The sequence below is a fragment of the Clarias gariepinus genome, chromosome 15, assembly GCF_024256425.1.
Source record: "Clarias gariepinus isolate MV-2021 ecotype Netherlands chromosome 15, CGAR_prim_01v2, whole genome shotgun sequence".
In the NCBI taxonomy this organism is placed as follows: Eukaryota; Metazoa; Chordata; class Actinopteri; order Siluriformes; family Clariidae; genus Clarias; species Clarias gariepinus.
In genome coordinates, this window is record NC_071114.1 from 13625812 (window position 1) to 13652273 (window position 26462).

General features: G+C 36.6%; 2 protein-coding genes across 2 annotated transcripts; both read left to right on the plus strand.

Annotated features, from left to right (window-relative positions):
- Window positions 1-12927: 12927 nt before the first annotated feature.
- On the plus strand, window positions 12928-20496 carry creb3l3a (cAMP responsive element binding protein 3-like 3a). Its single transcript, XM_053513557.1, has 10 exons — window positions 12928-13062; window positions 13377-13490; window positions 13585-13825; window positions 14046-14179; window positions 14391-14501; window positions 14613-14719; window positions 15986-16054; window positions 16147-16231; window positions 16731-16827; window positions 19018-20496. The coding sequence occupies exons 1-10, from the start codon at window positions 13042-13044 to the stop codon at window positions 19320-19322; spliced, it is 1284 nt and encodes a 427-aa protein (XP_053369532.1). The 5' UTR covers window positions 12928-13041; the 3' UTR covers window positions 19323-20496.
- Window positions 20497-23373: 2877 nt separating this feature from the next.
- rxfp3.2b (relaxin family peptide receptor 3.2b) lies at window positions 23374-24567 on the plus strand. The gene has a single exon (XM_053513638.1). It carries the CDS (start codon window positions 23374-23376, stop codon window positions 24565-24567), a length of 1194 nt encoding a protein of 397 aa, XP_053369613.1.
- Window positions 24568-26462: the final 1895 nt, after the last annotated feature.

A 26462-nucleotide genomic window follows, 5' to 3' on the forward strand; every position in this document is an offset into this window, starting at 1 on the left:
ACTAAACGTATTTTAATTCCACATTCTTTGAATTTTATATTGTTGCAATAAATAAAATAAAAAAATTTGGGTTGCTTTTTTAAATTTTTAATATAAGTAGAAATTAATAGTAATAAATATTATTATTCTTAATATAACTGTATAATAGTAGTGTATTTGCCGTGTTGGTATTTCTTTTTAAACTGTTCAGAATCTTTACTTTTACGGTTGGGAGGCCTATCTCAAAAGCAGACCAAACGCCTAAAAAGAACAAGAAGATCATCATTAGGTGAAGAGAGGGATTGCTAATTGCTAATCAAAATGCACGTGATGGGAAATAGATGAGACCTGATTAATTGGGTTAAGGACTTTTCAGGGACTAAAGACTATTCAGTTGAAGATGCTATCGAGCCAGTTTAGCGGGTAGGGCTGCAAGTAAACCCCTAAAAAAACATTTTAAACAAATTTTAAATGAATAGGTTATCAGTAGACACTATCAGCAGGTGGCACTAGTGCTCCTGTAGCCACATCTTGCCTGTATGTAATTCTGATGATGTATTTTTCATCAGCTGTAACCCTAATAATAATAATAATTTCATAATAATAATAATAATAATAATTTCATAATAATAATAATAATAATAATAATAGCAGCATGGTGGTGTAGTGGTTAGCATGGTGGCCTCGTACCTCCAGGGTTCGAAAGGTTGTGAGGTGGGTTTCCTCCGAGTACCCGCATTTCATCCCACAGTCCGAAGACATGCAGATTAGGCTAATTGGCATTATCCAAACTTTTTGGAGAATGTGTAAACGTTGTCTTGCCTGTGTCCGGTACTCGCACCTCATCCAGGGTGCATCCCACCTTCCGCCCTGAGTTTGCTGGGATAGACTCCAGGTCTCCCACAACCCTGTACAGGATACAGGATAAGTGCTATAGAAAATAAGTGAATAATAATAACAATAATAATAATACAGCAATAAACAATACTAATACTACTATTATTACTACTGTTACTACTTATGTTTAATTGTAGCACAAGTTTTTGAGTACAGTGTGTACCTGTTTACCTATAAAATATGATACAGCCAGGTTAAACCATTACACTGCTAATAATTGCTAATCTGTGTACCTCTGAAAATTCTAAAACACTATGCCAAAGTTTCAGAGTTGTTAATTGCATTGTGATGTATTATAATAATTTCAACAGTTTACTAACTATACAAGGCAGTTCACCATTTTTTCAAGCCATATACAAGGTACAGTGCCATAGCAGTTTTCATTTATTAACTTTTTTTTTGGCAAACAGAACTATACTCAGCAAAAAAAGAAGCGTCTCTTTTCCAAGACTTTGTATTCCAACAATTATGTTGTAAAAATCCAAATAACTTTACAGATCTTCATTGTAAAGGGTTTAAACAATGTTTTCCATGCATGTTCAATTAACCATAATCATTAATTAACATGCACCTGTGGAATGGTCGTTAAGACCTTTACAGCTCTGACTGCGTGGCCACTACCAACTCCACCACCGTCATCAAGTTTGCTGACGACACTGTCGTGGTGGGCCTGATCACCAACAACGATGAGACGGCCTACCTGGAGGAGGTTGGAAATCTGGAGAACTGGTGCCAGAGAAACAATCTCCTCCTGAACGTCAGCAAGACAAAGGAGCTGATAGTGGACTTCAGTACAAAACAGGAGAGGAACTACCAGACCCCCATCATCAACAGGAGCCCAGTGGAGAGAGTGGACAGCTTCAGATACCTCGGTGTTCACATCACGCAGGACCTGACATGATCCTGTCACATCAACACCGTGGTAAAAAAGGCCCGGCAGCGTCTGTACCACCTCAGACGCTTGAGAGACTTTAGACTGCCCTCCAAGGTGCTCAGGAATTTCTACTCCTGCACCATAGAGAGCATCCTGACGGGAAACATCACGACCTGGTTCGGGAACAGCACCATGCAGGACAGACGAGCTCTACAGAGGGTGGTGCGATCAGCTGAGCGCATCATCCGCATCGAGCTCCCTGACCTGCACTCAATCTACACCAAGCGGTGCTGGACCAAGGCCAGGAAGGTTGTGAAGGACCTCAGACATCCCAACAATGGACTGTTTACTCTGTTGCGGTCTGGGAAGCGATTCCGCTCCCTGAGGGCCAACACAGAGAGACTGAGGAGGAGCTTCTTCCCGCAGGCGATAAGGTCTCTCAACCACACCACTAGGCAAAACTAACACAATATTTTCACAGTTCTCAAAATCAATCAATCAATCTCTATACATCCATGGACACTATGGACAACTCCACGCACATCACATCTACACTAAATGTTCACATTTACATTCTGGACCATTACACAAAGTCACTTTAATAACCATTGCACAAAGTCACTTTTTCTATACATACTTGCACAAAATTATAGTTCTATGTATACAATATATTTTTATTTTCAGTTTCTATTTTTTCTAGTTAAATTTTTATTTAAATTTTTTATCATATTTCTTATATTGATATTTATTACTTATAAGTTTTAATTCTCTTTTTAAGGTCACTGGCGGTCGTGTAAGCATTTCACTACATTTCGTACTGTGTATGACTGTGTATGTGACAAATAAAATTTGAATTTGAAAAATTTGATTTGAGCTTACAGAAAGTAGGCATTTAAGGTCACAGTTCTAAAAACGCAGGACACTAAAGAGACTTGTCTACCGACTGTGAAAAACACCCGAAGAAAGATGCCCAGGGTCCCCGCTCATCCGCGTGAACGTGCATTAGTCATGCTGCAGGGAGGCATGAGGACTGCTGATGTGGCTAGGGCAATAAATTGAAACTCTTTTGGTGTTCATACAAATATTTACACATCAAGTTTACTGAAAGTAAAACAGTTGAAAGTCAGAGGACGCTTTTTTTGCTGAGTATATATAGCTTTTGACACTTAACATGCTTCTCTTCAGTTTACTCTTAAAATATGGACCATGAACGCCTCTGAACATTGGGTTGAACTTTCAACAGAAGGTTGCTTTAAAGCTTAGGCTTTTGTTCTTTTATTCATGACTTCACAACATGTATTGTCCATAGGTAACAATCTATTTAAGTATTTTGTTGTAGGTGATGCTGAAAGTTGCGCTTATTTTTTTTTCTTCAATGTGCTTTTGTTGGCTAAAAAAATCTTTTCAATATTAACAAACAAATCCACATCACTGGACCTGCTGTCACACGCACTGACAAACTGCATGACTCATTTTTGCACTTTAAATAAATCTAAAGAAATATTTTCCTTCCTCATGCTCCTTCCCTTCTCTATTCAATCCCCCCATTCTAAAAATATAATTTTACCTTTGCTATTTTCCCCTATAAGTTACAGTACATAGAAAATATCATACTAGTAAGGTGTTCCTGTCATGGCATGTCTTTGAAAGGAACACCTATAGTCATCATACTTTGCTCTGTAGTAGTAAACTATTTATAGTACCACCTGTCATTTTAAGCTTGTCATTTTGCCTTTATTTTAAAACTTCAGGCCTGAATCCAAGTGAGCTAACTAACTGTTAAAAAAAGATAAAATATCCAATTTGTAGTAAAGTGAGCTCATCATATAGATCCAAGTACATCATGCCTCACAAAGTTTGTATAAACACAGCAATTACCTATGCTGGTCTATATGGAGAACCAGGGCTGACCTAGTGAGAGTTGTAAATAACAATTTTTCTGTCTGCAGATAAAGGGAAGCTTAGTATTTAACTCATCATTGATTTGAGCACTGCTTTTGATACTGTCTCACATGACATACATGCCTTGCAGCATTTGGTATTACTGGGATTTGAACTCCTATCTAATCTCAGATCTTTTTTCAAAGCTGCAGGAAACATTTCATTCCATTTAACAAACACAACACGCTTCTCTGTTCCCTTTACTTAAGGTGTTTCTTAGGGCTTTGCTCTAGCTACATTAAAGTTTGCAGTACATGCTTTTTTTTTTTTTTTTACCTGTATTGTTCTCCATTGTTGTATTACTGTAGTTTACTGTGATGCAAATGACATGTGGATCTGTATGAGCAACCCTGCCTCCACATCTTTATTAACTTGAATAAATTATATAAAGCATTGAATGCATACTGTTATTTATTTATTTATTTATTTGCGAAAGTGGTTAAAAAATGCTTTTTAATATACTTTGTTCATCTGTCAACAAGTTTTCATTTAGGCTGAGCTGTGAGCCATGAATGCACCGCTGTCTTCACTGCTTCATCAGAAGTGAATCTTTGTCTTGTTTCAAGGACAAAGATTCACTTCTGATGTAGAAGTTAGGAAAGCGGTGCATTCATGGCTCACCCTAAAATACTTTTCAGGAGACCAGTGGACCAATATCAAGACTGTAGGGAGGATGCTCTAACATTGTCTACAAAGTGCAAATGTGCATTGTCATGCAATATCACATCGCCTTAGGAAAGCAGTCTGCTGCATTTAATCCAAAGTTTAGGTTTCAGCTCTTTTCAGTAAGCATCTTACTCTAAGGAGCACTATTGATTATTGAACATTTCTCCTGATAATGTTCCAAAAATGGCCCTTGAAAATCCACAAAAATTATAAGCATAAATTTTCCAGGTGATGGTTGACTTTGGTAAACTTTTTTTTGGTTGGTGATTAAGGATGTTGCTGCTGTTTACACTCAGACTTGCAGTGATGAATCCATGTCTTTCCACCAGTGATAATTCTCTTTAAGAACCTTTCATCTTCAACTTAGATATTCTGGCAAAATTTTGTTTTTAGATATCCAAACACTTCTGTTTAAGCTCTTCTGTAAATTATTTTAATACCAGGTACACCTTCAGAGCAAAACAAAACAAATCAAAACAGAAAATCACTGCATGATGCTCTTCTTTCTTTGCGTCGGTTTTGGCTCACACTGCAGTAACAGCTGCATGGCTCTGGCCTTTCAATGCTTTTTTTTTGCTGACCTCACATCCAGTACACATCACCTTTCATTTAAAATGGAGTTCTCACATATACTAAACACTTTGCCCATATCTCATTTTTACATCACTTTTATATTCTTACTTCAGTTACCTATCTAGTTATTCCAGTAGTTACCTATAATACTGTCCTTAATGTAATTTCTTTCTCTACACATGCAAGACCTGTGTTACATAGATAACTGCTACATCTGTATAGCACTGATTACCCCTATAGCTTGAGGTCATATGGGTTTATTTTTTATTTATGGTTCCCATATCTAGGCTTCCTGCCATAGGGAGCGGATGTTTCAGTCTTCACTTTAAACTTTCAAATTAACTTTCACATAAACTGGTATAATCTCCTTGGTCTAATCTTCTCCTTCACAGATTAAAAGGCTTCTTCATAAAATTTTTGTTTTACCAGTCCTCCATCTGTAACTAAGTAGGTAATCTCTAAGGGTGAATGGTCTTGATGTTATTAGTTAAGAACTTCAGAGATTGAGAAAAAAGGAATAATAATAATAATAATAATAATAATAATAATAATAAACTATTATTTATTTTAAAATCAGTGAAAATGCTCCCTGGATAAGCCAACATAAAATAATGTTTATAAACCTACCATTTTTGTAATCATTGTCACAAACCATCTTTAGTCCAGATATTAAAAAAATATAATTAAAGTTTATCCCCAATGAGCAAGCCAGTGATGAGGATTCCAAGGAAAAACTCCCTGAGGTAAACAAGAACAAGAAACTTTGAGTGGAACCAGACATAAAAGGGAACATGTCGTCATCTGGGGGAGTCTGGATAGTGTGCAGTTAAAATAATGGAAAAAACAACAAACACTATTTATTTTAAGGTAAATTATGTAAATAATTTATTGTAATTAAATATAGAGATTAACCATGTAAATGTACTTCATTACTGTACTTAAGTTCACATTTAATGTATCTGTACTTTACTTGAGCATTTTTATTAGTGAATACTCCCTACTTGTACTCCACAACATTCTACAAAAATATATGTACAGTACTTTATACTCCATTACTACAAGTAACATAACTATTACTGTATAAGTAACATAACCGGTGTGAAGTATTTGAAGCGGTTATATCGCCACCTGGTGACTATTCTGTATAATTGCATGTCGGTGTTTCAACTGACTGTTGTTGTTTACTTTTCGATTCTCCGACTCTTCGTGACCTTGGTTTCCTTGGCAAGGATACTGGAGTGGGTTGCCATTTCCACTTTTAATGCAAGTACTTAAGTAAATTTGGAGAAAAGTATTTTGTACTACTAATCAAGTAGAACTATAAATTTTAAGTTCAGTTCAGTTCAGCCTTTATTCGTTACACATACAGTACTGCACAGTGAAATTCTTTATTCTCCACATATCCCAGCTTCTTGTTAGTAGGCAGGGGTCAGAGCGCAGGGTCAGCCATTTTACAGCACCCCTGAAGCAGACAGGGTTAAGGGCCTTGCTCAGGGGCCCAACAGTGACAACCTCACTGTTGTTCAGTTCCTGGTTTGTGCTCTTGAGGTTTTTTGTGGCACAGTGTTAAATAAAGAGGATTTACACCTGCATCCACAGGCGCTGCGAGAGATTCTGGGCTTGTAGAAATCCTAAAGTTTGATTGCTTTGACTTCATGTCTTGTGTATAAATTTAAAAATTTCATTCTGAATGAAAACGAGCTGCATTGATGTATTTTGTTCTTTTTTATAACCTCCACTAAAGAAAAAAACTCAACAAGGCCTTTCTGACTTTTGACTCACTCTGGCCAGAGATATCTGTAAATGCTTTGATGTTAACCTTGAGTTTTGTGGACACTTCTTTAAAGCATTTCACACTCAGTACATGAGTGGAATTGGGTGTGATGGCCTACTCTTTGTAGGGTGCAGATGAACAAGAGTTTTCCCTTGTAGCTTATTGCAAATTTATCACGGTTGTATTTGGACTGTCTTGGAAAAACCTTGAATTCAAAATAAAAAAGAAATAGTCATCTTATCTTTAACTTACAGGCTTAACTGATCTTGATTTTAAAGCATTACCCCTGAGTGGTTTATAAAGTGAGGTAAAAGTAGTACATTTTTTAATATGGTTTATTACAGTTGAATATATTTCTATATATTCTTAGATGTTCTTATTAATTATTATAATTAATTTGTTGCTTTATTTAAATTCTGAAGTGTACATAAGCGCTATAAACAAATAAAAGGCACAGGAAAAAAAAGAGAGTTGACCTTCAATATTTCTACAGGTCACTGAACTTCAGGAAGCTTGAAGTGTAGAAACACTTGAGAGGATGCTTGAGAAGACAAATGGATTTGACAAAGTAAAAGCATGTCTTGAATGGCCTAGATTTTGCACTCACTTAAAAGCTCACAGATTGAATATTTAATGCCCAGTCTTCATAAGATTATGAAGTCTGTGGGTATAGATTCATCACGCAACCAAATATTTCGCATTCTCGGTTTGTTTGTCAAGTGTTTGGAGCTGTGAAAGAAAAAGACTCAGGAAAATCCAAACTCCTAATTAAACGTTTTTTATCATTCAGTCAAATCTGACTTTGATTCTCTGGTTTCATGCTATGACTGGTGTCAGCTTTGATGGTGTCTAACCATCGTGCTCTTTGGCAGCCTGGTTTTCATTCCAAGCATAATTGCTTTCTCCAGTGAGTTTGATTGCATGACATAGCCAAAAGATGGGAGAACGGGCGGTATGATTTTACTTTTTCTGATTTGTCTGTAGTTATAAATTCCAGTAACTGCTTTTTCATAACTTTTGCAGGCGCAGGAATGCGGAGGAGACTTCTTTATCAAGCGTGAAGGTGATGATTTTTCTCCTGTCTAGCTTTCTCATGGACCAATATTTGCAATAATAGATAGTCATGGGGAACACAATTGGTATAATAATCTGCATTTGTTTGCCATGTTGATTGTTGCTTTTCTATATTTGATTCATCGCTGTGTGACCCAGGGTGATTAGGTGCTTTATTGACATGCTGTTTTTGCTACCTTAATCAATCTGCGATTTTAGGAAAGTGAATTCTTCTACACATTCAATCTCACCATCGTTAACTGCTATTTTGACATTTCCTTGGGCATAATTTTGGTCTTTTATTTTTTTAGGGTGTGGCCAAACTCTCTCTTTCTTCTTTGATCATTTTGATCAGTTGTTTCAGGCCTTCTTTGGTTTTTGAAGGATTATTGATGTTCTTTTCTCTAATTTTTACCCTGATTCTTGACATTTTTTTAACAATTCAACTTCCTTCGAACCAATCAGTGTCTCTATATGGTCTTTGCACAGCTTGATTTTAAGACATCATATTAACTTCCACATGAACTCATTTAATCTCCTCAGTTTAATCTCTCAGACTCCTCATAAAACTCCATGTTTATCACTCACCCATCTGTAACTATAAGCAGTTCCCCTAAGGGTGCTGTCTTATGTGTTAAGCACTTGAGAAACACTCTATATGAAGTAAAATTATTAGGAGAACAAGTTGATGGGACACTAATATCATTCTAATTCTTCATCATCATCATCATCATCATCACCATCATTAGTTGTTTGCCATTTTCTCTCTTTCTGGCATCAGCACCAGGTCAAGTGTTCAATATTTACATGCAGATAGCTCTGTCCTTGTTGGTCCTGCTTTGGACATTTATTTTTCCTGCTCTTAGAAATGTTCCTCTGAAACCCATGTTATTTGCCATTTTTCTTATTATGCCTTCTTGGACTAGGTCCATATCAATCGTTTTGCATCTTCTCCTACTTTTCCAATTTGTACAAATTTTAAATGTAACATGAAAATTTTTATGTTGTCTTTTAATTTGTCAAATCATTTGTCTGAGACACAAAAACAAACATAGCGGCAAAGACACCAAACAGGTGCTGTTTGTCCATAATGCTTTGGATTTTTTTTTTTTTTCATGAAATTTTTGGTCCTGAGACCACTGACGTCACTTGATGGCACTACTGCAGACTGCAGAAAAACATTTCTATGGGCAATTTGGAAGAGTGCCACTTGGTGTTGTTATTGCAAATTAACATTTCTATGTGTAATTTTTAATTACCCATTAGCCCTGAGGATGCACAATAAGTTTTGATCAGTTGTATTTATATTGTTGGCATTATATTGCTTGCTCCCCTAACTGGTGCTTGCAACTATAAGTCACCATCTTCTTCCTCTTCTTCTTCTTCTTTAGATTAATTAAATTCAATTTATTTACATTTTATTTAGAACTTAACAGTGGACATTGTAAAGCAGCTTTCGTTTTTTTTTTCATTTATGGAAATCGAAAATTTATCCCTAATGAGCAAGCTAGATATTATGGTGGCCATGAAAAAACCTCCCTGACCCAACAAGAACAAAAAAAATCTCAAGTGGAAATAGAAGGGAACAAAAGGAAACCCATTCTCGTTTGTGTGATGCTGGATAGGGTCATTATAAATTCAATAATTTACTATCATCTCCCATTTTTTCAGTGTGATTATTTATTCCAATTAAATATTTATTTGTCTTAAATTTTTTTTTAAATGTCCATTCCCTTAACTGGAAATATTTCCCCCCAAAACAAGTCTTGCTGTGTCTTCCTGTCCAGTATACACAAGTTCAGGCATTTTCTTTTGCATGTAGACAAGCTTTAAGTCACCTCATTGATTGAATGAATTCATGCAGGGTCTTTTTGACTGTAGTCTCACTGTATGTAGAGATGTCAGTAAATGTTTTTAACCTGGAGTTTGCACTTTTCAGTCACCAGATGTGTAGAATTAGGAGTGATGGCCTGCTCTTTCTAGGGTGCAGAAGAGGAAGAGTTTTCTCTTATAGCTTGTTTTTTACATTAAAGTAAAAAAACAAAACAAAAAAAAACATGTTACTCAGGTTCAATTAATCTTGGTATGAAATATAATTATGAGTGGCTTGTAAAGTCAAGCAGAAACATATTTTCTACATTTTAAAAATATTTTTGCTATTTGGCTATTGGTTTACTTTGCTATTGATTTGTTTTATTATTGCACACAAAGCCTACATAAGCATTATAAATACATTAAAAGTAAGGAAAAAGACAAGAAGTGACCTTGAAATTGTGGCTAACAACCCTGTGGCTTGTGGCTAACAACCCTGTTCAAACTTGTAGCTAGGTCACTTTTCAAAAAGCTTTCAGTGTAGTAACACTTGAGATTAAATTTTAGGAGCATATCTTGAATGCCCTAGATTTTGCACCTACCTAAACCTTATATTTTTTAGTATCTGTATTGCCTTTGTACTCATATTGATGTCAGAAACCAAGTATTTAACATTTTTTTGTTTAGATTGGAAAAATAAATTGATTTTTACAGTACTGTTAAATGTCCAATGTAAGTACAGTGGGGCAAAAAAGTATTTAGTCAGTCGCCAATTGTGCAAAGGTTTCTTCCTCTTAAAAAATAAGGGAAAAAATCCAGAAAATCACATTGTAGGATTTTTAAAGAATTTATTTTCAAATTATGGTGGAAAATAAGTATTTGGTCACCTACTAACAAACAAGATTTCTGGCTCTCACATACCTGTAACAACTTCTTTAAGAGGCTCCTCTGTCCTCCACTTGTTACCTGTATTAAAGGCTTCTGTTATCAGTATACCTGCCCACAACCTCATACAGTCACACTCCAAACTTCTTCATGCCCAAGACCAAAGAGCTGTCAAAGACACCAGAAACAAAATTATAGACCTGCACCAGGCTGGGAAGACTAAATCTGCAATAAGTCAGCAGCTTGGTATGAAGAAATCAATTGTGGGAGCAATTATTAGAGAATGGAAGACATACAAGACCACTGATAATCTCCCTCGATCTGGGGCTCCACACAAGATCTCACCCCATGGGGTCAAAAAGATCACAAGAACTGTGAGCAAAAATCCCAGAACCACATGGGAGACCTAGTAAATGGACTAGGACTCAAATCCTGCAGTGCCAGACGTGTCCCCCTGCTTAAGCCAGTACATAACCAGGCCCATCTGAAGTTTGCTAAAGAGCATTTGGATGATCCATAAGAGGATTGGGAGAATGTCATATGGTCAGATAAAAACAAAATAGAACTTCTGTTTGAAGGAGAAAGAATGCTGAGTTGCATCCAAAGAACACCATACCTACTGTGAAGCATGGAGGTGGAAACATCATGCTTTGGGGCTGTTTTTCTGCAAAGGAACCAGAACGACTGATCTGTATAAAGGAAAGAATGAAAGGAAGAATGAATGAAGATTTTGGAATGAAGATTTTGAGTGAAAACCAACTTCCATCAGCAAGGGCATTGAAGATGAAACGTGACGGGGTCTTTCAGAATGGCAATGATCCCAAACACACCCCGGAGCAACGAAAGGAGTGGCTTCATAACAAGCATTTTAATGTCCTGGAGTGGCCTAGCCAGTCTCCAGATCTCAACCCCATAGAAAATCTTGCTCAGGAACAGCCCCAAAGCATTACTGCTCTAGAGGGGATCTGCATGGAAGAATGGGCCAAAATACCAGCAACAGTGTGTGAAAACCTTCGGAAGACTTACAGAAAATGTTTGACCTCTGTCATTGCCAACAAATGGTATATAACACAGTATTGAGATGAACTTTTGTTATTGACCAAATATTTATTTTCCACCATAATTTGCAAATAAATTCTTTAAAAATCCTACAATGTGATTTTATTTCTTATTTTGTCTCTCATAGTTGAGGTACACCTATAGATAAAATTACAGGCCTCTCTCTCATCTTTTTAAGTGGGAGAATTTGCACAATTGGTGGCTGACTAAATACTTTTTTGCCCCACTGCATCTTATGTCCTACTGTGTGAGTAAAGTATAACTTTTGATGTTTATTATTAGAAACAATCTGTTGTTTTTGTTTCTAAAAGTACTACCATTGTTTGTGGTTTGTGATAAGATGAATAGAAACACACTATTGTGTTACCATAATAGGAAGAAAAATGGTACCAGGAAATGCTGGTGTCAACATCAACAATCTTGGATAAATGGATTTCTTTTTGCCCCAATGTTCTATTGCCACAAGGTTAGAGCCTACTGTACTTCATGCAAATAAACCTAATACAGCATTTTTTTCATTTTACTTTTTTATTTCTTTGCAAAATAAAACGCTAAATTGTATGCATCCTTTTTGCTTTGCTTATTTCTTCTATTATTATTTCCTATATCCTCATACAATGAGATTTATTATTTTGTATACTAAAGAACACCCCTAATAATGCATGTTGGAGATGGACTTAAAATGCATTATGCTATGTTGATTGCTATCATTAGCCATCCCAGTAAAACCATGATGATGTCAGTGTTAAGGATATAATAACTCAAATTGAAGATAATATAAAAGTGAGTCATAGTCACAACAAATGTAGTTACTAGTACATCAGTGTGGGATGCATAAATAACAAATACAAACAATAAATTTGATTACTTCAATTACCTTAAAGTCCAATAAAATGCTAATGTACCAAGATAAAGGCATCGAAAACTACAATAAAATTTCATAACAAATGAAATAATGTTAGGAAATAGGTGAATGTATAACAGGTGATCTAAACTGTGTTAAAGGTAATTTACTCAGACGTAATCCGCACAAAAAAGGAATATTTGACCCTTGAGCTGAACAGGTCAGTTTAGGGGAATGATCACCCAGTCAAAACCAAACCATAGATCTGAGTCAGAGATATGCAGCCTGCTATTTCAGTTGTGCAAAAAAAATTTAATAAATAAAGGATTTTACTTTTTCTACATATTTAGTACTATTAATTAATCATAAAATACTGATTATAATTTGTTATAATAATTATTTGTTTAATTAAATTGAGTTCTTTCTGCAATTTTTGTTAGTGGGCATTTCATCATACTGTCTCCAAGACATACGTCACCTAGCAGCAGCCAATAGGATGCCAGAGGTTTTCCTGATGATCAGATTGTGGTGTTGGAGTTTAAACTTTGTCCCCACTGTGAGAGCAAGAAAGGCAGGACTAAAACACAGTGGAGAAGCTTACAAATCTGTTTGTTTGTTTACTTAAAAAAACGTTTTCTTACAGTTTAAATAGGTTGTTTGCGGCATTCTTGATAGGCGACGGTGATGGAATTCTACTCAGAACAGGTTGGTAACATTTATTTAGCATTCATTCAGTGACATATTTTCAGCAGAAACACTGTAGCGCTTTCGTTATCTTGTTAGCCAAGATTTGTCTTGCACACCAGACCAAAGTTCAGAAAATACATGTTATTTTTAAATAAATAAAAATCCAGGAATTTCTATTATATATATATATATATATATATATATATATATATATATATATATATATAAAGTTTTTTTTACTTTGCATTAAACTTGTTTTAAACTCACTATTAATCAAATCGAAAGGATTCAGCTCTGAATTATTATTATTATTATTTTTTTTTACAATTCAGTCTTGTGATGGGATAGAACTGCTGGATCTACTTTTTGATGAGAATGATGGAATCTTGTGCCATGAGAACATGGTGCATCATAATGACCAGCCTTGGCCAGTGCAAGACCCTAATGTGAGTGATGCGTCTAAAATTCTTTGCCACCATCAACACATCCCCCTTAGACTATAATACAATCAAAAGTGCTTGCTTTGTCTTTGTTTGATAGATGATAATGCCAGCTCGGAGTAGTGAGGACTTCTTCAATACAGTGCAGAGTGGGACCGACTCTGCATCTGGTTCTCCATTATGGCCGTCATCTCCAAGTGACAGTGGAATAAGTGAAGATCCACACTCTGACCAGAACGATAGTCCTCCACCTCCTGGGAGTCCTCCACTGGATCCCTGCTATGTGTCTTCACACACACATTGCACTCTTGATTCAAACACAGCTATAACCATCAATCCTGGTGAGCTGACTATGTGTAGCATGTGTAAAAATAGCTTCATGGATCAATAATCATTTCCTTTAATACCATTCCTCTTTAAATACCCAATAATGTTGCACTCCAGAGAAATCGAAACATAAATGTTAAAAGACTTTGACAAGATTGTGCTTTATCTGATGTTTATCTTGTGTGATAAACAGTCTCACAAAAATCAAACAAATGATATGATCTGATTCCTTAGATGGCTGGAGGTCTGGTATTTTACTGGAAAAGCATGCAAGGATGCAGCATGAATGTGAAGTGCCCCCGGCTCAACTGGCTACCGCCTTCCCCCTCACCATCAAGGATCTGCTCCTCTCTGGTGCTCCGGAGACTGTGAGTCCCTATAGTGTCATGCTACATGAAGGACTACAAGATAAATAGGGCGGAAACAAAAATCCTATTTAGCACTTCCTATGGTGCAGACTCATGTTTTGTACTTGAGGAATAAGAAAGATTCAAATTGACTGAAATCCAAACAATTTTACCCACAAGTATTTTTTTCAGTGGTTGATTGATAACACATAGATTCGTTTCGCTTTTTCAGCCTCCACTGGCCTCACAGCACTCTTGCCAGGAGCTAGTTCTCAATGAGGATGAGAAGAAGCTGCTGGTCAAGGAGGGAGTGAGTTTGCCAAGTCAGCTTCCTCTTACCAAGGTGGAACCTTTACATTCCACACCACAATGTGCAGCCACTGGATTTCATGTATATGATTTCATGCCTGTAACAGAGTTAACACGTATTTTCTTTTTTTCTTTTGATGATTAGTTTGAGGAGAGGATTCTAAAGAAAATCCGCCGTAAAATCCGCAACAAGCAGTCTGCCCAGGAAAGCAGGAAGAAGAAGAAAGAATATGTAGATGGACTGGAAAGCAGGTATTGACATGGCCATGGATCTAGTTCACATTATTCTACCTAATACCAAATTCTATACAGTACACTTATAATTACAATAGAGGGCACATTACTCCATCTTATAGTATCTTATATATTTAATATATGTAACATACTAAACAAAATGTTGCCTTATATTGCTTAAAGGGTGCAAAGGGTAATTACAAATAATAACCAGATGGTTTAAAAATATCATTTTAGTTATAGTTAGGCACAAATATGGCAGTTTGTGCATTTTTTGGTTTTACAGCATTTGCAAAACATTTAGGGAAGGAAATCACCAGGGACCTGCTGCTACAGTGTAATATTATCATCATACCTAGGTGGCCTGATTATTATTTTTTGGGGGGGCGGGGGTGATTTCCCCTCGATTTTCTCCCTAATTTAGTTGTATCCAATTCCTCCCCGTCACTATGGGGCTCCCTCATTAAGGCTACCACTTAATCGGGAGGTCCGCAGACCATCACGTGTTTCCTCCAAACCATGTGACGCCAGTCAACCGCATCTTTTTGAACTGCTCGGTCACGCACCGTTGGTGGCGGGGTAATTCCGCTTGCATGAGCTCACAGATTGGCTGCATCCTGATTGGCTGTAGAGCCGTGATTAATGTAGGAGCACTAAGTACCTCTCATCCCTCTCCTCTGAGAGAACTCGGCCAATCAGCTCTGTCTAGACCTCCGGCTGTGAGAGGTTACTGCATCACCCGGGAATCGAACTTGCGATCTCCAGATTTAACCACTGTGCCAATCAAAGGCTCCTGATTTGGTTTTTATTGTTTTTGCAGATTTTGTTACAATTGTAAAAAAAATTATTTGCATCCATTTATAACTTCAAATGCAAACTTAGAATTTAATTTTTTTTGTATATTTTTGAGTAATTATGATGCATGAAGTGCCACACCAAAATTTCCCCATCTCTAAAAGCAACCACTTCTAACAACAATATATTTTGAATTTGAAACAAAATTTCCTGACATAATTTCATGCTTGCATATTAAAGTGATAACTGTAGGAGGGCACTAGACCATTCACATTACCATTTATTGTGTCCAGATAATGACGGTTACTTCAGCACAGGAAAAGTCAGAATCTACCCCATATACATATTATGTGACACAGCAAAGTAATATGCACATTGCTATGTTTAACCTTATGTTTGTGATCTGGAATGGACCATGTCTGGGTATAAGATAATGTCTGAATTCATCAAGTGTAAGCTGAACTCATTTGGGATATCTGCTTTTGATAGGATGGCAACGTGCACAGCAGAGAACCAGGAACTGCAGAGGAAAGTCTTCCATCTGGAGAAATGTAACATGTAAAGAACACACTTTCAGACAGTCTTCAGCGAATTCAGTTCTTTCATGTCGAGCATGAAAATTCAAGCACCATTATTTCTACTTGTTACAGGTCTCTAATGGAGCAGCTGCGTCGGCTACAGGCTTTAGTCATGAATGGATCTAACAAACCAGCTCAGGCTGGGACCTGTGTGCTGGTGAGGAGCATAACCACAAAATACATGCTAAACATTAACAGATCTTTGACTCTGTCTATTTTGGGAGACAGTTACCCTCTCTAGTAAATTATTGTACATTTATTATGTATCTTAATAGCTCAAACCATTTAAGGTATAATATTAAAGGTCTATTCTGAAAGCTGATATAAGGTCCACCACATACATACAAACACATATTGTACAAAAGATACTGTACATACTAAAGCCTTCATGGTTCTGTCCAGAGACAACTATAGGCTGTTATTTTTATTTCTGAGCATGCAAGTTGGTTCTAGAACAGCTAGCATCAGATTCTCCTTTTTAAAAACCCTTCCGAAAGCCTTCAGAAAGATAGAACTGCTGACTAAGAAACTTTAGAATGTCAGAAAGTAACCTCTAAAATCAGTGAGATCCGAGAGGGCTACCAAGTCAGTAATTTAATGCTTTAATATCCAACATTTTTCACAAGTTCTCCATCTACTGTACTGGTGTCCCACAGGTGCTTCTGCTGTCATTCAGTCTGATTCTGCTTCCCAACCTGAAACCTTTCAGCGAGAATAAGGTCAGCCAACATGGAGACTACAGCCCACTTAGAGGTGAGTCTACTGATCACTTCACCCCTGGGCTCAGACCCTTCAGGGAAAGATCATTGTTTTAAAACCATGTGAAGCCTCTAGTGCAAACTGCATTTAAAATGAATACTGCAATATACATACTATTAGCAATAAGCTGTTGAATCCAAGATGGTGTCAAAGAGCTGATGATGGATATGGTGCCTTACAAAATAGCTTCATAATTATCTCTACATTTAGAATCCATGGTGTGGATGTAAATGGTAATTTCGCCTTATCAGGCAGCTGTCTCTGGGATTGCACAAGATCGGTTTTTGTTGCCTCTGTGGCAGGATAATAAGCAGTTATGGTGAAAAGTTTCGTGCATTTTGACCAGCACACTTTAAATTTGCGCAATACTATAGGTTAAAGCTGTTCAGTTACTGTAAATAATTTATTTCTAAATTTAAATGTCTCCTGGCATTAAAACGCAACCAGATAAGTGATCCATACATCAAACAGCAAAGTGTGTGGAAATCTGCAAATATTATTAAAAACTACATTTCAGGGACAAAGATACACTATGTGTTAGAGGAGTTTTGATAAACCATATTTTTTATAATCAATAATAGGTAATATAATCTGTGAAGCATTTCATTTTCTAACTTGAAGAGTAAAACAGTTAATAGAATGATATAATAAACAGAGAAATTCCCAAGGTCCAGTTACTTTACATTTATTCCATAAAAGGTATGATGCATCTTCTATCTTCTATCTTATGTAACAAGTGCAGCATGTCGGCAACCACAGACACACTCTCACACTTCCAATTTTTATTTGCCAATATTTAATTTTTTCCAATTTAATAGCTTGACTTATTTATCTTAATTTATGGATTTATTTTGGATTGCCTTATTTTAAAATCATTAACATGAAATGAACTCATGGCATTTATACAAATTTAGGCCGATTGATTAGAATACCCCTAAAAATCTTATATATTATATATATAAATTATGAGTGATATGCAATATATGTTTGTTCATATTGAACAAATCTGACATACAGCATGCTTAATTTCTCAAGCATGTCATATTTACTTTGTTGGGGCTAACCATAGTCTTGCCAGTCCATAAAATCTGTTTATTCTCATGCTTTAAGACTTTTGTTTCCTGTAAAGCCCCTAGTAGTGAAGCAGTTAAGATGATGGAAATTCTTTTGCAAACAGTTGGGTATTTTTGCATAATGAAAATCTATATTGGTTCTCTGGTTAATTTGCAGTGCATAATTTCAGCTTTGTTGTCCAAAGAAATAGATTTTTTGCCGGCTATTCTACAGAGACCAGCCCTCTTTTTATAAACAGTCAATTTCAGTGACTAAAGCTCTGATTATTATTATTATTTGGCAACCAAATTTCCTCTTTGATGTTTTTGTGGTTTTACACAATATATTGTAATATTATGGTTGTTGCTTGCTACATTTAATAAAAGAAAAAAAATGCTGGTAATAAATTATTTTTTTAAAATGATTGCTTTTTAAATTTGTTTTTTTAATGCCACCATTATGCAGCCTTGAGTAGGGCTGCTTGTCTGGGTTCTTAAAAGTGCAAATAATTATTTCTGCAAACAAAATATGATGTGAGTGAAAATCAAACAGTTTGTAAAAATGACCTTATTACAAAAAAAAAGAACAAAAAGTAGTTCTTTATTTTTAAACTAATTATTCAGTAACTTCTACAAATGATTTAATAAATGCAATAAAATTAATAACAAAATGTGTGTAGATATTGACACTAGCACATAATGAAGTAATAGAGGACCGTTCATTTTGGCTATATGTGCATGACACAGATTTCAGTGACTACAGCAAGAAACAAATTACAATTAAACTGACATTTTTCTTAGTTTATCTGTGCAAATTGGGTAGGAGTAATATATTGCTCCTTTTGCATATTATACTAAAAGGTGTCAACAGCCGTTGTCTGATTATACGTCATGTGTGGTTGTTTTAAATTCTATGTTTTTTGCCTAACCACCAGCAGATCAACATGTGAATTTTTCATAGTTGTAAACAACTATTTAAGCAAAAATTGCAAATTTTACTGGAATATTTAAAATCTAACAAAATTGCTAAGACAGGCGACAGTACAGTCTGAAAGTCATAAAAAAAATTTCACATGATCAAAATGCACCTCAAGTACATGTCTGTGTCCTTTTCTTTTCTAATCCTCTCTAGTGCATTCACGGTCACTGCACAGTCTTCAGTCCTCACGGGTGATCCATGGTCTCGAGCGTCCTTACCCAGTGGCAGCAGAATCCAAGTCTGTTTTTCCTGTTGATGAAAGCATGGAGGAGATAACCTCACTAATGGAGAAACTTCATGGGACAGGATTGACTGAATACAACCTAGATTCTCACAACGCTAGCCTAGACCAGCATAATGATCATTACCATGGTGACCCCATTACTGGGCATATGGCTACAGTGACCTTGAGCTCACAGCGTGGCGCAAGGCTCCAGCCACATGCAGATGACATGTGAAGGGCAGAGAGGGATTTGTGGATGGATTTCTCCATACTCCTTCCACTAGTCTGCTGCCAGGAAAGTGATGTAGCCTTTTGTTCTTTATCTCCAAAACAAATAGGTGGCAGATAAAATGTTATAACACTAAATTTAGCAGGTTGGGTAAGCTTACTGAGCTTATATGCTGGACTCTATTTGCACAAGGATAATGTAAAAAGGGCAGCGGTAGATTTACAGCAGTTCTCTGATCTTCTCACCGCAAAAGCTACATTTGACTTCACCTTTACCTAATAACAATATGATATTGTATGTTACAAATCATTGGTGAGGCTAACAATCGCTTACAGTAAATGTGGGTACATAGGTTATTGATGCTTAAAAGAAAGGATTATGCACAAAAAAAAGAATAATTTCCCGGTGATTAGTGAACAAACATTTTGCTTCTACATGAAATGTGAAACTGTGCCATACAGCTTTGGTCATGTGATGAACGAATAACTCCATGTCATAGTTTAAATGTTTACTTGTGTGTGTGTGTGTGTGTGTGTGTGTGTGTGTGTGTGTATACATATGTATCAGTTTATATACAGTAATGTGCAAAAGTCTTGAGCCACCCCTCATTCACCCATATTAAATGAAAAGATGTAGATTCAATGAAAGAAACAGGAACAATGTTTTACTGTGACAGGCTGCAAAGTGCATTAAAATACAGACACTTAATACTGATTGTTTATATAATTATCAGAGCAGCAACCTCATTTTCCCTCTCATCAGTTCCAGCCACTCAGCACTCAACATCACCAGTATACTGATCATCTGTCATCATCTGCCACCTGTTTCTCACTGGTTCATGCCTTGAGTTAGACTTTTTTATGCTTCAATAATTCATAAATCACTGTGTGGCTAAAAAAGCAAACAAACAAAAAGTCCTGTGGAACTGATTACAGGAAATGTACTGTAAATGAGAGCCAAAAATAAAATAAAAAATAAAAAATCATGGAGCTAGGAGAACTAACCTTTAGGACTTTGCTGTTTAGAAGCAAAAATATGAATAAATGGGGGGAATTAAGACTTTTGCACATATACACACACTAATCTTACTGCACTGTAAAAGCTATAATCATTTTCAATGTATTAAAGCACTTTATGCAGCTTATTTTATGTTATGTTCAATAAATGCTTGTAAACTTGTTATATGGGCCACCAATCATTTCTAAATCATCAGCTCTAAAGTTGAGCATTTTGACAGAAATGCAATGAATTGCATTAATCGGTTACTCAATTCAATCTGTTTAGAACTTTGCCCCTATTTGCTATCATCAAGTTGCTCAAGGTTATTTGAATCATTTTGAAATAGAATGCAATATGAATGTAGATAATGAGGAGTTGTAAAAAAAAAAAAAAAAAAAACACCTCTGACAATAATTACCAATCTTCAGAGATTATACTAGACAAAGAGGTGCAGTCATTTTGGATAAATAACTCCAACTAGAAGTAACTTTTCTCTGACCTTCTGTTCACTCCTTGATCACACCGCATTTTTCATTCTAGATTTATAGTTTAGGACTATGTCAGTAACATATGTTAATTTGTTAGAATGTTTATTTCAGCTACTCTGGTAGGAATAGGAGTAGGGCATAGCTTTTTAAAAAGCTGGGAGTTGTGTTTAAAATAGACACATCTCATTTCCTCTGTCAAATCAAACCATTCACTTCAGTGTGATGTGTGTTTTGAGTAAATAGTGCAGGCAGCATGAACTAAAATAGGTCACTTCATACTTAATGGCAAAACTCATAAAAATGAATTTTTAGACTTTTGGTGTTCCACTGTGTCAGTGTCACTAGAAGTTGGCAAGTGACTAGAGGAGGCAGATGGATGGAAGAAAATCCATTTTTATGGCAGAACTATACACTAGTATAGTGTGTCAGCAAACAAGACTCTTATATGTAGTGTATTTATTTTTACTTTAGAAGAAAGTGTAAATTGAATTTATAAATGTAAATGGATTGTTGATGAAATTGAAATTTAATAAGATAATAGAGATTTTTTTTTTTTACTTTTCTGCACATTTTTGGGTAGCTTCAATAAAAAGGTAAAATTTGCACTTTGTATATGTTTTGTTAATTTACTTGTGACCTAAAGGAAAAACCAGACAATTACTTTTTGACTTCTCTTTCACTTCGGACTTCTTTTATCATGAAGGGCGTCTTTCATCTGTACAATGGCTAGTTCGATCAGTGGTTCCCTCAGGGACATAGTCTTCATTCAAGAAGCATTTTCACTCTAGTAATTTGGAAATGGATGGGCATTAGATGTACTAGGCTATATGTCACTTTCTAAAATAATTTAAAGCCTTTATTAAAGATTTGAAACCAGTGTTAAATTATTTAAACATATTTACACCATCATAGTATGTGATTATAAAGACAATAAACCAGCATGATAATACTGATTCATATATATCCTTCATATTTTGAGAGCTTTAAGTGTTTCTTCATGTAAGTTTAAAATGAAGGTGCACACTGGCATGTCTTGCAGCAAAGACAACTCATGCAATTACACATAATAGTCAGCAGATGAGGCTTCAAATACTGCACACCATTGTGGTTAGGTAATGCAATATCATGTAGAAATGAAATTAATTAGAAGCACAGATATTTGCTGAACTTTTGAGAGGAGTAAAAGTACAAAAGTATCTTTTAATAAATCTATTTAGAAAAAGTACAGATACAAGAAATCTGTGTTAAAGTACAGTAATGAAGTACATGTTTGTTATGTAACATTCATCTACATTCATCAAGTTTACAGTGATGTTGCAATATATTGTTTGAGGTGTTTTGAGTGAAACACGTGCTGGAACATCACTGAATGACGGACTTTACTGGAAGACGACGAGAAATCAGAAGTGCTTTCGACAAGATCAACCCGTGTAAATGTTGAAACCCCAACATTTGTGCATGTTGATTGTTGAAGAACAATCCACATTGCCGCCATTTGCAGTGTGTTAAACGAAACAATTCAGGCAATCTTCATGTGTGATTTGAACATGCGTAAAATATATAGTTTGTTATTAAGTGAAAGATATAGTTCGTCATATTAAGTGTGACTAATAAAATAACCAATAAATCTACAGAAACTGAGCTCTGGGTTACTGTGTGGCATGCTGTCCCCATGGATTTTTTCTCTTCAGATTTAAACCCACCTGCCAAATGCATGCTAATAGATGGACTGGCTACTTTTTGCTCCTGTATGTGTGAATGAGTGTGAATATATGTGCTCATTTGCACACTTGGAAAGTACTGGTGTCCCTCTTTTAAAAAGTCTGCCTAAGATAGAGTTGATCAACAGTGTTAATACAGAGAGTGTTAAATTAAGTTCTAAATTTGTTAAAATGTAGGTGGACTTACAAATTCAGTGCTAACCATCGGATTTTATAGGAACCCTTGTACACCTGATCATTTATTCAATTATGTAATCTGAGATCAAAATGTAGAATGTAAAAAATTGTTATCTCAGTGATTTGAACAATGATATGATTATTGAAAAAAAAATTGGTGTTTTTTTTTTCCTATAAGTATTAACATGCACTCCCACAAACATGTTGGAAGGTGAAATCTTTTTTTCTTCATGCCATTTTATTACGCAGGCTATATTTTCAACTAAGTATATAACCTATCTACAGATGGAGGAAACATTATCATTAAAATTAATCATAAACTAGTAAAAAACGAAGTATAAATATTTAAGTATAACAGTGCCAAAATTCGTCAAAGCAAAATAGCATGTTGAATTACATGAAGTAAACGAAAACTTGTTGCAATAAAAATGTTAGAATTTTTATAGCAATAAATGTTTGTTCAGTTTATGTAATTCAACATAAACGTGTACGTGTGTGAATAAAGTGATGGTGTAGCACCAAATGTGCGTCACGCGCTCCGTGGTATATAAGAATGAGCGCGCGCTGTGAAGCGCACTGTAGAGACGGCACGCGCTCCTGATGAACTTCACATAGGTGCTTTACCGCCGTTCGCGCTTCCTGTCGCTTAGTCATGCCGAAACCTTGAGTGCCATGGAGAGGAACGACACGGTGCCGAGCAGCGCGTGCGAGACCGAGCTGGAGTGCCGAGTTGCGCTGGATAACTGCACTGGCGCTTTGGACGCTAATCTTTCCGTGCGCTGCTGGCTGCATCTGCTGACACAGGAGTATGACTCGGCGCTACAGGGTGACCCCTCGAGCCTGGCATTGCGCGTGATGATTGCGCTCGTGTACTCGGTGGTTTGCGCGCTCGGACTGGTGGGCAACGCGCTGGCGCTCTACCTTCTCCACTCGCGCCACCGGAAGAAACAGAGTTCCATTGATTGCTTTGTTATGGGCCTGGCCTTTACTGACCTGCAGTTTGTGCTCACCCTGCCCTTCTGGGCCGTGGACACTGCGCTGGACTTCCGCTGGCCTTTTGGTCGCATCATGTGTAAAATCGTCAGCTCTGTGACCACCATGAACATGTACGCCAGTGTGTTCTTTCTAACCAGCATGAGTGTGGCTCGTTATTACTCCATCACATCATCCTTGAAGATGCATGGACACCAGTCAGCTGTGATTAGAGCCAAGTGGGTCAGTGTAGGCATCTGGGCTGTGTCACTCCTAGCCACGCTGCCACATGCTGTCTACTCCACCGTTGTTCAGGTGGCACCAGATGAGGAGCTCTGCCTCGTCCGTTTCCCAGAGTCGGGCAGCTGGGATCCTCAACAGCTTTTGGGCCTGTACCAGCTGCAGAAAGTGCTGCTAGGATTCATCATCCCACTGGTGGCGATCACTCTTTGCTACCTGCTGCTCCTGCGCTTCGTGATGAGCCGTAGGATCCTTGGAAGTGTAAGCTCAGAGACTGAGCAGGGTCGCAACAAGCGCCGGTCCAAAGTCACAAAGTCAGTTGTGATTGTGGTGCTTTCCTTTTTTCTCTGCTGGCTGCCTAATCAGGCTCTCACACTCTGGGCTGTGCTCATTAAGTTTGACATGGTGCCCTTCAGCAATGCCTTCTACAATGCCCAAGCCTATGCTTTTCCTCTCTCAGTGTGCCTGGCGCACACCAACAGCTGCCTAAACCCAGTGCTCTACTGTCTCATCCGCCGAGAATTCCGTGCTGGCCTCAAGGAACTAATGATTAAGGCCACGCCATCTTACCGGAGCCTGGCACAGCTGCTCCCCCGAAAGGCAAAAGTGGCAGAGGCACCCACTGTTTTGGTCTTAGTGCAGATGGATGTCTAAGGAAAAAAAGGCCTAAATTGACTGACATTCCAATACACATCTGCATAGACATACATGCCATTTGAAGCTGTGTTGTTATTTAAACAAATTCTTTGTATTTGTGTGATGGAGAAAATCAGACACATGGAGTCCCTTGCTAAGCATGCTCCATCCTCTTTTGTTCTTTTTGTGTTCTATGTTTCATCAGTTTCCCTCGATTGTGACATATTGTATTTAATTTGCACATTTAGTCATAATTTCGTCTGAGGTTCAGTCAATATCTGTTCACCTTTTCATCCAGAACATCCTTCAGGGGAACAATAAATTATACATTTGTTTGAGTCAACCTTTGATGTGAGCAGAAATACAAGTAGCATTTGTATGATACAATATACAACTTTGTCATGAGATATGTGAAAGGAAAGAATTTTCTGATGCACAATAGAAGGTTAATAGGCATAAACTGCAGTTCAGTCCTGATATATATGAATACTAAAAAAAAAAGTTGTTAATTTAGTGTATGTAAAACAAATGTGTATAAGAAGTGTATATTTATAAAAAAAATAAACAAACCAGTAAAACTAATAAACACAATAGCTGCTGCAACTGTTACTATAATTCATAATGCTTGATGCAAAGTTATTTCTTTCAAAATGCCTGCAATTATACTGCATTTGTCATTTTAATAATAATTGGATGGGTTATTACAAAAACACTTATGAGTGTCTTATAGAAAGTTTTATGAGTGTTAAATGATTATTTAAATTTAATTACCTAATGACTTACTTTGATGATTGTACAGGCACATAGACTATTTCAAGTTGGAAATATGATGATGGAGTAGATGTGTCTGATAGAATTGCACAAAGGACACCACTTTACTCTGATGAAAGATTTTCATAAGTAAAAGTGACAGCAGATGCAGATACACAATTTGCATTTCCAAAACAAACCCCATGACAAATATTTCTAAACACTTTTATGTCACAAATTTGTCATGCGATCACAAGGTGAAACAGCCTGAGACAGAAAGTGTTTCACATTATTTACAAAAATATATTTTTCAGAAGGCAATACATTCTACAAATGTCTAAAATCTAAAATACATTACGAAAGCTTCTGTTACGTTTTTCAGATTTTACACAATTGTGGATAGATCAGTGTTAAAAAAAATCAGCATTTTCTCTAAATATACCTTGACATTTATAGCTTTCAAAGCTGCATATTCTGTAGGTCATTTCATAGCAGTTGTCACTAAAGGGACAACGCATTATGAATAGCATTAATGGCTTATGAAACATTTTTTTTATATTTTATTTTGTAAAGTCTGAGAGAGATGTATTTTTATAAGGTGACCTAAGGAAAGGAACGAGCATAGTGGATGCCGAGTTTTGAAATGAAAATTGGTTCTGCATTATGCAGTGACTTACATCTGGATTTGAAGTCTAAGTCCAAAATGTTAGTTAGCTGGTCAAATAACGGCTAGCCTGTTTGGTTTGATCTCGGAGGAAAGATACTGTAGCCCAAATTGTTGAAAAAGTTAATGCTGGCTATGTTAGAAAGGTGTCAAGACACAGTGCATTGGAGCTAGTTAGGTATGGGGTTGTACAGCTACAGACCGGTCCTTATAATAGGCATCAAAAATTGACCATGGAGCAAAGGAAAATGGTGGCCTGGTCCCATGAATCATGTATTCTTTTACATCATGTCAGTTGGGTGCATATGCATTACTTACTCGAGGGAAGAGATGATACCAGGATACACTATGGGAAGAAAGCAAGTGAGTAGAGGCAGTATAATGGTCTGGGCAAGGTTCTGCTGGGAAACCTTGGGTTCTAGCACGTATATCAATGTTATGGACACGTATTACCTACCCAAACATTGTTGCAGACCATTTCAACAACATTCCTTGAAGG